The sequence below is a fragment of the Borostomias antarcticus genome (genome assembly GCF_949987555.1).
Source record: "Borostomias antarcticus genome assembly, chromosome: 37".
Lineage (NCBI taxonomy): Eukaryota > Metazoa > Chordata > Actinopteri > Stomiiformes > Stomiidae > Borostomias > Borostomias antarcticus.
The window spans coordinates 517492-529182 of NC_140270.1; the positions used below are offsets into that span (position 1 = coordinate 517492).

An 11691-nucleotide genomic window follows, 5' to 3' on the forward strand; every position below is an offset into this window, starting at 1 on the left:
GGAGGGAGGGAGGGAGGGAGGGGGGTGGGGCGGGAGGGGTTAACAGAAAGAGGTGTGGCCTTAGGTCCCGTCCCGCTCGCTGACTCACAGGGTTTCCTGCGGAGGAGAGCAGGGGCGGAGTCTGGAGAGATGTGGAGATGTGGTCCGGCCCCCCCTCCCCTCCCCCCACGCCACCTCTCGCAAATTACTCACCCGGCTGAAATTAGGAATGCGCAATCTAGTGGTAGAAGCATATGACACCGGGCCCGTTCGGTTTTTATCTCATCATGGCCGTGCGAGGGGGAAATAAGGACTTTTGTCTTCATGCTATTTAATTCAACCATGTCAGGCCAGATATTCTGCAATGATTAGTTTTAATTTGACTGTAAACCCTTGTTATAGTGGGTCACCCGCACGAATAGAACAGAACACTTTATAGTTCGTCTCGAGGGGAAATTATTTTTCATTTGGTACGGCTATAAAGGTTGTAAAATTAAAAAATAAAACGGAACAAGGAAAAAGGCATCGAGCTTCTGCTCTCTGTTCTTGCGATGTACTTTGTTAATGATTCTGGGCGTGCATATCTCATCATATCTCATCATATCTCATCATATCTCTCCCAGTCCGCCAGTATTGTACGGCGTACATTGAAACCGTGTGACGCAACTGCACTGGAATCAGATGTAAACAAATATTTGTATAGTTTGAATGATATTGAATTTAATTGTAATGTGTGTGCGTGTGTGTGTGTGTGTGTGTGTGTGCGCGTGTGTGTAACAGGAGACTTTGAGGAGGAGTCCAAGCAGCCCGCGGTGTCGGAGCAGCAGAAGCACCAGCTGAAACACAGAGAACTCTTCCTCTCTCGACAGTTCGAGTCTCTCCCCGCTACGCACATACGGTAAGGCTGGCCCTGCCTTTTGCTTTGTCTCGTGTGTGTGTGTGTGTGTGTGTGTGTGCGCGCGTCGTGTGTGTGTCCTGAGGCGTCGAACCACCACAGTGCAGCGGCAACCGCCAACAAGGGTGCCGTTTAACAGCCGTGACCAGGGATGTGGTGTCAGGGAGTGACACGCACAGTTGACTCCAAATCACCTGAAAAACGACCCCCTGTGCGATCCCCGTCCCCCCCCACCCCCCCAGCCGTGAAGCCACCCATGTGTTCAAACTGTCCCCATGGAAGAAATCGCCTCCACAATAAACCCCCCTCCCTTCAGAACCACGGCAGTGTGGAGCTCTAGTTGAGCTGTTTGCTTTTTTCCCCCCAACTTTCTTTTTATTCAGAGAAAGATAGAGATGACCGATTCACAAAAACAATAAGTTTCAATTTTTCAGAACAAAAACCAAATCCCCACCCCACAAAGTCCCAAATACTGCATCCCAGCATGGTGGGTATAAGTAAGTCAATAAATAAAATAAAAATAATAATAATAACAATCATGATCGTGCACATGAGAACCCCTGATTGCTCCCGGGGGGCCAAACAAATTTTTGTCACGCAGTAAACTCTAATTTTATCACAAGATTTAATTACAGAAGAAACATCAACTGTGCACTTATTCTTCAGCATGTATTCTATCGAAAATCACTCACAAACAGCATCTTATTAAAACGGTTTGATTTGGTTTACTGCACCGCGGAACCAAGCCACACACCAATCAGCTTTCACGGACGCACACAGCGACACACTACAACGGCACAACACACAACCCATCCTGTTGGTGTGTCTTTGACAAGCACTGTTACCTTAACAAGTGTATTGGTCACTGACGGTCACTGGAGTTTGTCAGTAATGGCGCTGGTTTGAAGACGCTGTGTCAGCAGTGCATCAAACAGCATGTCGCTGTGTTCAGGTTGAACATCACTGGGGACACCGTCTACAGAACTTGTAAACGGAGATGAGGTTGTGAGCTTTTCAGGTCCAACTGCTTTGAAGACTTCAAATCGCCTGGAAAACTCGCCATGGCTGCATGTCTGTTGAATAAACTCACCATACCTTCAACATGGCTGCATGTCTGTTGAATAAACTCACCATACAACGCCTTCAACATGGCTGCATGTCTGAATAAACTCACCATACAACGCCTTCAACATGGCTGCATGTCTGAATAAACTCACCATACAACGCCTTCAACATGGCTGCATGTCTGAATTAACTCGCCATACGACGCCTTCAACATGGCTGCATGTCTGAATAAACTCACCATACAACGCCTTCAACATGGCTGCATGTCTGAATAAACTCACCATACAACGCCTTCAACATGGCTGCATGTCTGAATTAACTCACCATACAACGCCTTCAACATGGCTGCATGTCTGAATAAACTCACCATACCTTCAACATGGCTGCATGTCTGAATAAACTCACCATACCTTCAACATGGCTGCATGTCTGAATAAACTCACCATACCTTCAACATGGCTGCATGTCTGTTGAGTTGATCAGCAGACGGAGGTCTATTCTTTCAGTGTGTGGTGTGTGAAGATGTGAGTGTGTGTGAGTGTTTGAAGGTGTGTGTGTGAGTGTGTTTGAAGGTGTGTGTGTGTCGAGAGAGTAGCAGCAGCATGAAGGCCTTGACCAGAATGCATCTCATGTGCAAAGAGACCCTTTTCTCGACATTTTGAATTCTCTTCATTCTCGAGGGGGCGGCGGTTACGTCAAACGTTAAACCGGCCAGCCGGTCTGCGCGCCGGTTAGCCCACGGATATTCTTTCCTTTCGTCTTACAGAACTACCGAATCTCTCATTCCAGGTCCCAGGCCGAGCCAGCTGCCAGCTGTGCGGTCGCTCGCCTCGCCCAGATCTGCTCGTTCGGTCTCATGTTCCTCCACCAGCGCGACAAATTGCTTGTGATCTAATGCTCCGGCCCTAATGAAGTTTGCTACTTTCGCAACGGCGCACGGTCCATTTCCAGCACCGACTTGCTTGGCAGCTCTTTGGCGAACGATAGGCTACAATGCAACAAAAATACTAGTTTCTGTTCTGGGTTCATCTCGGCCACTTTATCTTGCGTCCTCTTCAGAAGGCCGACTTTGTCCCCTTGTGAAATCGGGACACCCGTCAGTCGTAACAGCGACTAACCTTTCCCACTGCAGTCTTCGGCTGTGCATATGAATTTACCTCAGCCAATAAATCAGTTAAATTTCTTTTTGTTGTTGTTGTTCCTTTCATTGATTGCATGGGAACCAGGTTCCTCCGTAGATTCAAAGTCTTTAGTTATCGAGCAGTGACTGTTCTTACGACGGACGGAAGTACCAATTTCAAGACTTTTTCGCCGTAAATCCTAACGTTTCAAAGAAGCAGGCGGGAGTCGGCAGTCCGAATCGTGCCGTGCCGGGGGTATTTTGGCCATAAGACAGAACACACAAACTGCTCTCTGGGAACAGACACACGAGGTCAAGGGGCAGAGACACCGGGAAGAGAGACAGAACAGGAAACACAGACCCTTTTTAATAAGCAGGGCCAACTCCCCCCCCCCTGGCAATTCCACCAATTAGGACCCCTGTCCTTGTCAGGATACCTTCTATTAGGGTTAGGGTTCAGGTTAGCGACAGGGCTGGTTAGGATCTGAAAGCGAGAGTTTCCCCAAGCTTCAGCGCTGTAAGAATAGTCATCTATTCTTACGGCCGTCATTGTGAGGCTGTAGATAGGGGTGTCATGAGAACGTCTAGCTCAGAAGACCTAATTAGATGGATTCCGCTCGGTTCTCGTCCAAGGCCGCGGAGAAGAAATTGAAAGTCTAGTTTTGCTTTTCAGTGGTAGCTCCAGATATCCCCCCCCGATGACCTCAGGGCGCCTTCGCCTTGAAAGGGCGCCGATGTTGAAAGACCGTCCCCCAGGAAGGGTATTGCCACCGAGTCCTCCAGGCACTCTTTGATAAATCTCCCATTAGAAAAATGTCTCGCTCCTTTTGGCTATTTTGCGAGCGTACGTGTAATTGGTTATTATATACACATCTCCTTCCTTCGTTGTATGACGCTTTTGTAAAAAACGCCCCCAAGACATCCCGTCGGTTTCAGACATCGCTCGGCTGACGTCAACGTCGACCGTGACGGGACGAAGGCGTGCGCACTCGCCACGTACGAGAGTTTCAAGATCAAAGCCGATTCGGGTCGATTCATTTTTATCGTTGTTGTTTAAAAAAAAAAAAAACTACGGTGTGGTTCGTCGTAGACCTCCGGGCCGGGCGGAGCCGTTACGAGGGCGGGGTTCTGGCCCGCGTGGCCGCGCCCGGTTCTGCCCCGAGACGGAGCTGGCAAGTGCGCGCGACACGGAACCCGGTTGCTCTCCGAATGACCCCGTCTCTCTCCGCTGTGTCCTTTGTTCTCTCCCAGGGGGAAGTGCAACGTAACACTCCTGAACGAGACAGACGTCCTGGCAGGCTACCTGGAAAAAGAGGTGAGCGACCGTCGTGTGCGCCGGCCGGACGAGTAGGTATGTCCGGTGTGTGTCCCCCCCACCCCCCGCGTCCCCGTCTTAACGCCCGTCTGTCCCCCCCCGTGGTTCTCCAGGACTGCTTCTTCTACTCGCTGGTGTTCGACCCGGTCCAGAAGACCCTACTGGCCGACCAAGGGGAGATCCGGGTGGGATCCAAGTACCAGGCCGAGATCCCGGACAAGCTGGCCGAAGGTGGGCGGGACCGCCGGACGATGAGGGGAGGGGGGGGGGTTCGTCAATGGTCAGGTTGGGGCTTTAGTCAAAAGGTTTAGGTTAGAGTAAGCGTGAGGGTCAGGGGGTCGGGTTTTAGGTGAGGGACCTTCCAAGGATCCCAGTTGAACGCTTCCGCAGGTCTGGGGTTGGGGGGGGGGGGTCGTCGGGTGAACTCTGACCTTTACACAATCAACCTTAAGCACAGCCAGCCAACCTATCGGGTTACGCCTCCCGACTGCACGCCCAGTACACACACACACACCCTGTCCAAAAGATGGCACCACACGCACGCCTCTCTCCCAAAGCGCTGACGTCGGCGTGCGAGCGTCGGGTCTCTGTCACAGAGCCTCGGGCCGCGTGACCGTGAGGCTCGTACGGAAGCACAGCTGGAGGTCTGGAGATGGGGAACCTCTCTGACTGGACTGGACCAGACTTTTTGCCTCAAGTCTGTCCCCTGCAGGCTTCCGTACGAGCCCTGCGGTTCAGACACGCAATCCTCCCCCTCTCTCTCTCTCTCTCTCTCTCGCTCTCTCTCTCATTTCTCCTCCTCCCTCTCTCTCTCTCTCGCTCTCTCATTTCTCCTCTCTCTCTCCCCCCCTTTTCCCTATCTCTCTCCTCCCTCTCTCTCTCCCCCCCTCCTCCTCCCTCTCTTCCTCCTTTCGTCTCTGATCTCCTCCTCACTCTTCCTCTCTGTCCTCCGTATCCTGCTGTCGTCTTTCGCTGTCTGTCCGTCAGCCCCCCCACACACACACACGCGCACACACACACACACACACTGTCAGTCTCCGTCAACCCTCTCCACACACACACACACACACACACACACACACACACACACACACACACACACACACACACACACGCTCTCTCCTAAGTGCCGGCCTGTCTCTGTCCCCTCCCCAGGTGAATCAGACACCCGCGTACAGGAGAAGCTCGAGACCAAGGTGTGGGACCCCGACAACCAGCTCAAAGACCCCCAGATCGACCAGTTCCTGGTGGTGGCGCGGTAAGGCCCTCCCTTTTTCCTCACTCTCCGGCCCCCCACTTCCCAACCCACTCAGTTACCCCGGTTACACCGTCACCCTGGCCCCTGTTGCCATGGCGACGCCGCCGGCCCGTCAGCCGTCGGCGAATGTGTGAGCTCGGGGGGCAGATGTCCACTTGGGTGGCGCGAAACGGGTCACCCCCCCCCCCCCGAGTGTCCCTGTCCCTCTCTCAGATCTCCTTGATCTTCTGTCACCACAGACAATAAAGTTTTCTGAATTTGAATCTCTGTCGGCGGTGAATGATTGACTGACAGTTCGTTCAACACATGCCTCCCCCGAAGTCTTTTTTGGAGGGAAGGGAACACCTCATGTATCCAGAGGATCCCTGGGCCGCTTGTGTCAGGCTAGAGCGCCATCTAGAGGCGGCACGGTGGAACAGCGCCGCTCGCCTGAGTCACAACTGCATGTGTCTTCTCAGAGCTGCTTCAGCACGGGGCTGAAATAGGGCAGATAATCACAGTAGCTTTTCCACGCTTCGCTCCAACGCTTAGGAGGAGTTGGTCGTTCAGATTCCCATGTCATTACTGGTTATAATAATGATGATGAGGGTGATGATGGTGGTGATGATGATGATGGTGGTGGTGATGATGATGATGATGATGATGATGATAGTGATGATGATAGTGATGATGATGATGGTGGTGGTGATGATGGCGGTGGTGATGATGATGATGATGATGGTGATGATGGCGGGTGGTTGCAGGGCGGTGGGGACGTTCGCCCGGGCGCTGGACTGCAGCAGCTCCATCCGCCAGCCCAGCCTCCACATGAGCGCCGCCGCCGCCTCCAGAGACATCACACTGGTGAGACACACACACACTCACACACACACACGGTCACACACACGGTCACACACTCACACACACTCACGCACACTCGCTCACACACACACACTCTCGCTCACACACTCGCTCACACACACACACACACGATCACACGCACACACACACACTCGCACACACACTCGCTCACACACACATTCACACACACACACACACACACACACACACTCGCTCACACACACACACACACACTCACACACATTCACACACGCACTAGATACACATTCACACGCGCGAGTCAAGCCGAGTTTATTGGTCACACACAAGTACAGAGAGCAGTGAGAGACCTCACACCAGTGAAAGGTTTCCCTTCCTAGATCATCACACTGAGCAACGTGGAGGTGAAGAAAAGAAAAGAGGATGGAAGTAGCGGTGCAATATATCACTAATAAAGGAGTAGCAGAGCAATATATCACTAATAAAGGAGTAGCAGCAACGTATACAGTAGCTAACGCCGGGCTCAGACTACAGGATTTTTGGGCCGATTTATCCCCGATTCACCCCTCCCGACAATCGGAGAAATCTGGTCTGGAACGTTGGTCGGGGGCCGACGATCGGTCCAGATGATCTTGTAATGTGAGGGGTTTACAGATCCAATCTTTTACCTCCCGATCGGCTCGCACACCCATCGGGGCGGCCCCCGATAATATCAAACAAGTTTGATATTTAAGATTATTACGTCCCGACTTTACAAGCGAGACGGCGAGACCAGTGGTTCGTTGCTCCCTCGGGCACGATAAGATCCTGTAGTGTGTGATGAGACGCTATTTTCAAATCTCGCTGTGTGTGCTTGTTTAAGATGCGCAAGGAGAATATCTTCAGATTCTCCTTATGTGCGTGATGTAACCCGATTTCGAAATTGGTTAGGATTTTAAATATCCTGAAGTGTGAACCCGGCATAAGTCTATAGCTAAATGCAGGATAGGAGTTCTATACATGAAGGAACGTGGATGTGTCGGAGGGGTGTAGGTCGGGCGGAGATTTTTTACTCTGCTGCACCAATGGTTCTTGGCACTACTTTTAATACCGCTGGAAAGACTGTTTATCCCCCTTTTAAAATGGTGCCCCGTTTTTAAGGAACATGCATTTATGGGACGAGCAGCACAGCTGAAAAACGTGACGAATGTTCTCTGCCGACGCCAAACGGATGATTCTGCCGTTGCTGTCGACCGGTTTGGTGGATTGGATGATTGGAGTCTATCGGTAACGAGGAAGAAACGAGACATTGGTCATTTTAATTGACAGTTTATTCGTTGAACATAACAGTAGAGTCAGAAGCCTCGGGAGGGACAGCCTGGCGCCTCCTGGCACCTCCTCCTCCTCCTGCTGGTGACCAGCCTGTCACCTCCTCCTCATGCTGGGTCACCAACCTGGGCACACGCGGCGCCGGCGTGCCACCCCATTCCTTTACCAGGATTAGTCGCAGGTTAGCCAACGCGACGGGGACCGTGTTGGTCACGGGAGCACGAACGTCACACCCGCGCCGATCCCACCGGCGTTCAGTTGGGTTGAGGTCAGGAGCGTTGGCGCTCTCTCACTCTCTCTGCTCCCCGAGTCTATAAACCCCTCGGTTCGGTTCCAGGTTCGGTTCCTCGTTACTAATCGACTTCAATCATCCAATCAAGAGTCAAGTAAAACCGCAGAATCAGCTGTTTGGCGTCGGCAGAGGGACATTTTTCAAGGGGTCACCCTCCATAATCAGCTGCTCGTCCCATAAATGCATGTTCCTTACAAATGTGGGATTTAAAAGGGGAATAAACAAGCTTTCTAGCGGTATAAAATTAATTGCCAAGAAGCATTGTTACAACAGAGTAAAAATCTACTAAACACACATTTCCGGACATTAGGTTTTATGTTTATATTGGTATAAATATTCATCTCTCGGATATGTTTTGATAGATGTCTTGACACACACACACACACACACACACAGGTGGCACGGCCACTTAAGCACGCGCAGTGACACGACAAACCACCGCGTGGCGATACAACGTTCGACAAACCAGCTACTCACAACGACCCCCCTCGAAACCCCCCTTCCCCCCCCCACGCCCCCCGCCCCTCCCCTCCCCAGTTCCACGCCATGGACACGCTGCAGAAGAACGGCTACGACCTGGCCAAGGCCATGTCCACGCTGGTGCCCCAGGGCGGGCCGGTGCTGTGCCGCGACGAGATGGAGGAGTGGAGTGCGTCGGAGGCCATGCTGTTCGAGGAGGCGCTGGAGAAGTACGGCAAGGACTTCAACGACATCCGCCAGGACTTCGTGAGTGGGGCACACACACACACACACACACACACACACGGTCTCACCAGTCGCTCGGGAATGTTCGGTCCCCTGTGGAACAGCTTTCCTCTGCGACGGAGAACCCGTTCTCCCCGCAGACCTGATGGGTTCTTGTGTTCTCTGACGTTCTCTTGAGAGATTGATTGGTTTCTCCGTTCTTTCTCCCCAGTTGTCCTGGAAGTCTTTAGCCAGCGTGGTTCAGTTCTACTACATGTGGAAGACTACTGACCGCTACATCCAGCAGGTAACGACGCGCACACACACACACACTCACACACACACACGTACACAAACACACACACACACACACACACATACACACACACACACACACACACACACACACACGTACACAAACACACACACCCTACCTGTTCTTATCCTATTTGTTTTTTTGTTAATCGTTATTTCCCTTCTCTCTCTCTCCCTCTCCCTCCCTCCCTCCCTCTCTCTCTCTCTCTCTCTCCCTCTCCCTCCCTCCCTCTCTCTGTCTCTCTCTCCCCCTCCCTCCCTCTCCCTCCCTCTCTCTCTCTCCCCCTCCCTCTCTCTCTCTCTCCCTCTCTCTCTCTCTCTCTCTCTCTCTCTCTCCCTCTCCCCCCCTCTCTCTCTCTCTCCCTCTCTCTCTCAGAAACGACTAAAGGCAGCGGAGGCGGACAGTAAGCTGAAGCAGGTGTACATCCCCACCTAGTGAGTACGGCCCTGAACTGCAGCTCTCTGCTGCTCCTCCAGGTAGAGCGGGTCGTCGGTTCGAATCCCGGGCTCCTCCCGTCCACACGTCGACAGGGGCACGACACCGAACCCCAAACTGCTCCCAATGAGCAGGCTAGCACCTTGCATTGGGGCGTCAATGAATGGATGAATGAGTATAGAATGTATAAGTGCAGTCCGTTCACCGGTTCCATTCACGTGTTCCCCTCCCTCTCTCTCCTCCTCCCTCCCCCCCTCCTCTCTCTCCTCCTCCCCCCCCTCTCTCTCTCCTCCTCCCTCCCCTCCTCTCTCCCTCCTCCCTCCCCCCTCCTCTCTCTCTCCTCCTCCCTCCCCCCCCCACCTCTCTCCTCCTCCCTCCCCCCCTCTCTCTCTCCTCCTCCCTCCCCCCTCTCTCTCCTCCTCCCCCCCCCCTCCTCCTCCTCCTCCCCTCCTCCCTCCTCCCTCCCCCCCCCCCCTCCTCCCCTCCTCCTCCCTCCCTCCTCCTCTCTCCTCCTCCCTCCCCTCCCTCACTCTCCTCCTCCCTCCCCCCCCTCCTCCTCCCTCCACCCTCTCCTCCTCCCCCCCTCCTCTCTCTCCTACCCCCCTCCTCCTCTCTCTCTCCTCCTCCCCTCCCCCCCCTCTCTCTCTCCTCCTCCCTCCCCCCCTCTCTCTCTCCTCCTCCCTCCCCTCCCCTCTCTCCCCCCCCCCCTCCCCCTCCTCCCCCCCTCCCCCCCTCCCCCCCCTCTCTCCTCCTCCTCCCTCCCCCCTCTCTCACCTCCTCCCTCCTCCTCTCTCTCTCCTCCTCCCTCCCCCCCCCTCTCTCCCCCCTCCCTCCTCCCCCCTCCTCTCCCCCCCTCCCTCCTCCCCCCTCTCTCTCCTCCCTCCCCCTCCTCCTCCTCCCTCCCTCCTCCTCTCTCTCTCCGCCTCCCTCCCCTCCTCCCCTCCCTCTCCTCCTCCTCCCTCCCTCCTCTCCTCCTCCTCCTCCTCCTCTCCTCCTCCCTCCCCTCCACTCCTCTCCTCCTCCCTCCCTCCTCTCTCTCCTCCTCCCTCCCCTCCTCTCCTCCTCCTCCCTCCCTCCCCTCCTCTCTCCTCCTCCCTCCCCCCCTCTCTCTCTCCTCCCTCCCCCCCTCTCTCTCTCCTCCTCCCTCCCCCCCTCTCTCTCCTCCTCCCTCCCCCCCTCCTCCTCCTCTCTCCTCCTCCCTCCCTCCTCTCTCTCTCCTCCCCCCCCCTCCTCTCTCCTCCTCCCTCCCCCCCTCTCTCTCTCCTCCTCCCTCCCCCCCCTCTCTCCTCCTCCTCCCTCCCCTCCCCCCTCTCTCCCCCCCTCCCTCCTCCCCCCTCCTCCCCCCTCCCTCCTCCTCCTCCTCTCCTCCCCCCCTCTCTCTCCTCCTCCCTCCTCCTCTCTCTCTCCTCCTCCCTCCCCCCCCTCTCTCCTCCTCCTTCCCCCCCTCTCTCCTCCTCCCTCCCCCCCCCTCTCTCTCCTCCTCCCTCCCCCCCCTCTCTCTCTCCGCCTCCCTCCCCTCCTCCCTCTCTCCTCCTCCTTCCCCCCCCCTCTCTCTCTCCTCCCTCCCCTCCTCTCTCTCCTCCTCCCCTCCTCTCCCCCTCTCTCTCTCCTCTCCCTCCTCCCCTCTCTCTCCTCCCTCCCTCCTCTCTCCTCCCTCCCCCTCCTCTCTCTCTCCTCCTCCCTCCCTCCTCTCTCTCCTCCTCCCTCCCACCCTCTCTCTCCTCCTCCTCCCTCTCATCCTCCTCCCTCCCCCCCCTCTCTCTCTCCTCCCTCCCCTCCTCTCTCTCTCCTCCTCCCTCCCCCTCTCTCTCTCCTCCTCCCTCCCCCTCTCTCTCTCCTCCTCCTCCCACCCTCTCTCTCTCCTCCTCCCCCCCTCCTCTCTCTCCTCCTCCCTCCCCTCCTCTCTCCTCCTCCCCTCCCCCCTCTCTCTCCTCCCTCCCCTCCTCTCTCCTCCTCCCTCCCCTCCCCTCTCTCTCCTCCTACCCCCCCCCCTGTCTCTCTCCTCCTCCCTCCTCCCCTCCTCTCTCTCCTCCTCCCTCCCCCCCCTCTCTCTCCTCCTCCCCCCCCCCCCTCTCTCTCTCCTCCTCCCTCCCCCTCTCTCTCTCCTCCTCCCTCCCCCCCTCTCTCTCCTCCTCCCTCCCCCTCTCTCTCTCCTCCTCCCTCCCCCCCTCTCTCTCCTCCTCCCTCCCCTCCTCCAGCACCAAG

At 55.3% G+C, this 11691-nt stretch overlaps 1 protein-coding gene across 1 annotated transcript in view; it reads left to right on the top strand.

Moving 5' to 3' along the window:
* Nucleotides 1-11691, top strand: part of mta2 (metastasis associated 1 family, member 2) — a 38535-nt gene that overhangs the window by 10145 nt on the left and 16699 nt on the right. The window contains exons 5-12 of the mRNA XM_084461196.1: nucleotides 760-877; nucleotides 4311-4374; nucleotides 4488-4605; nucleotides 5530-5632; nucleotides 6376-6475; nucleotides 8589-8777; nucleotides 8968-9042; nucleotides 9427-9485. Coding sequence (XP_084317322.1) covers nucleotides 760-877; nucleotides 4311-4374; nucleotides 4488-4605; nucleotides 5530-5632; nucleotides 6376-6475; nucleotides 8589-8777; nucleotides 8968-9042; nucleotides 9427-9485 — 826 coding nt within the window. The remainder of the gene's footprint in view (nucleotides 1-759; nucleotides 878-4310; nucleotides 4375-4487; nucleotides 4606-5529; nucleotides 5633-6375; nucleotides 6476-8588; nucleotides 8778-8967; nucleotides 9043-9426; nucleotides 9486-11691) is intronic.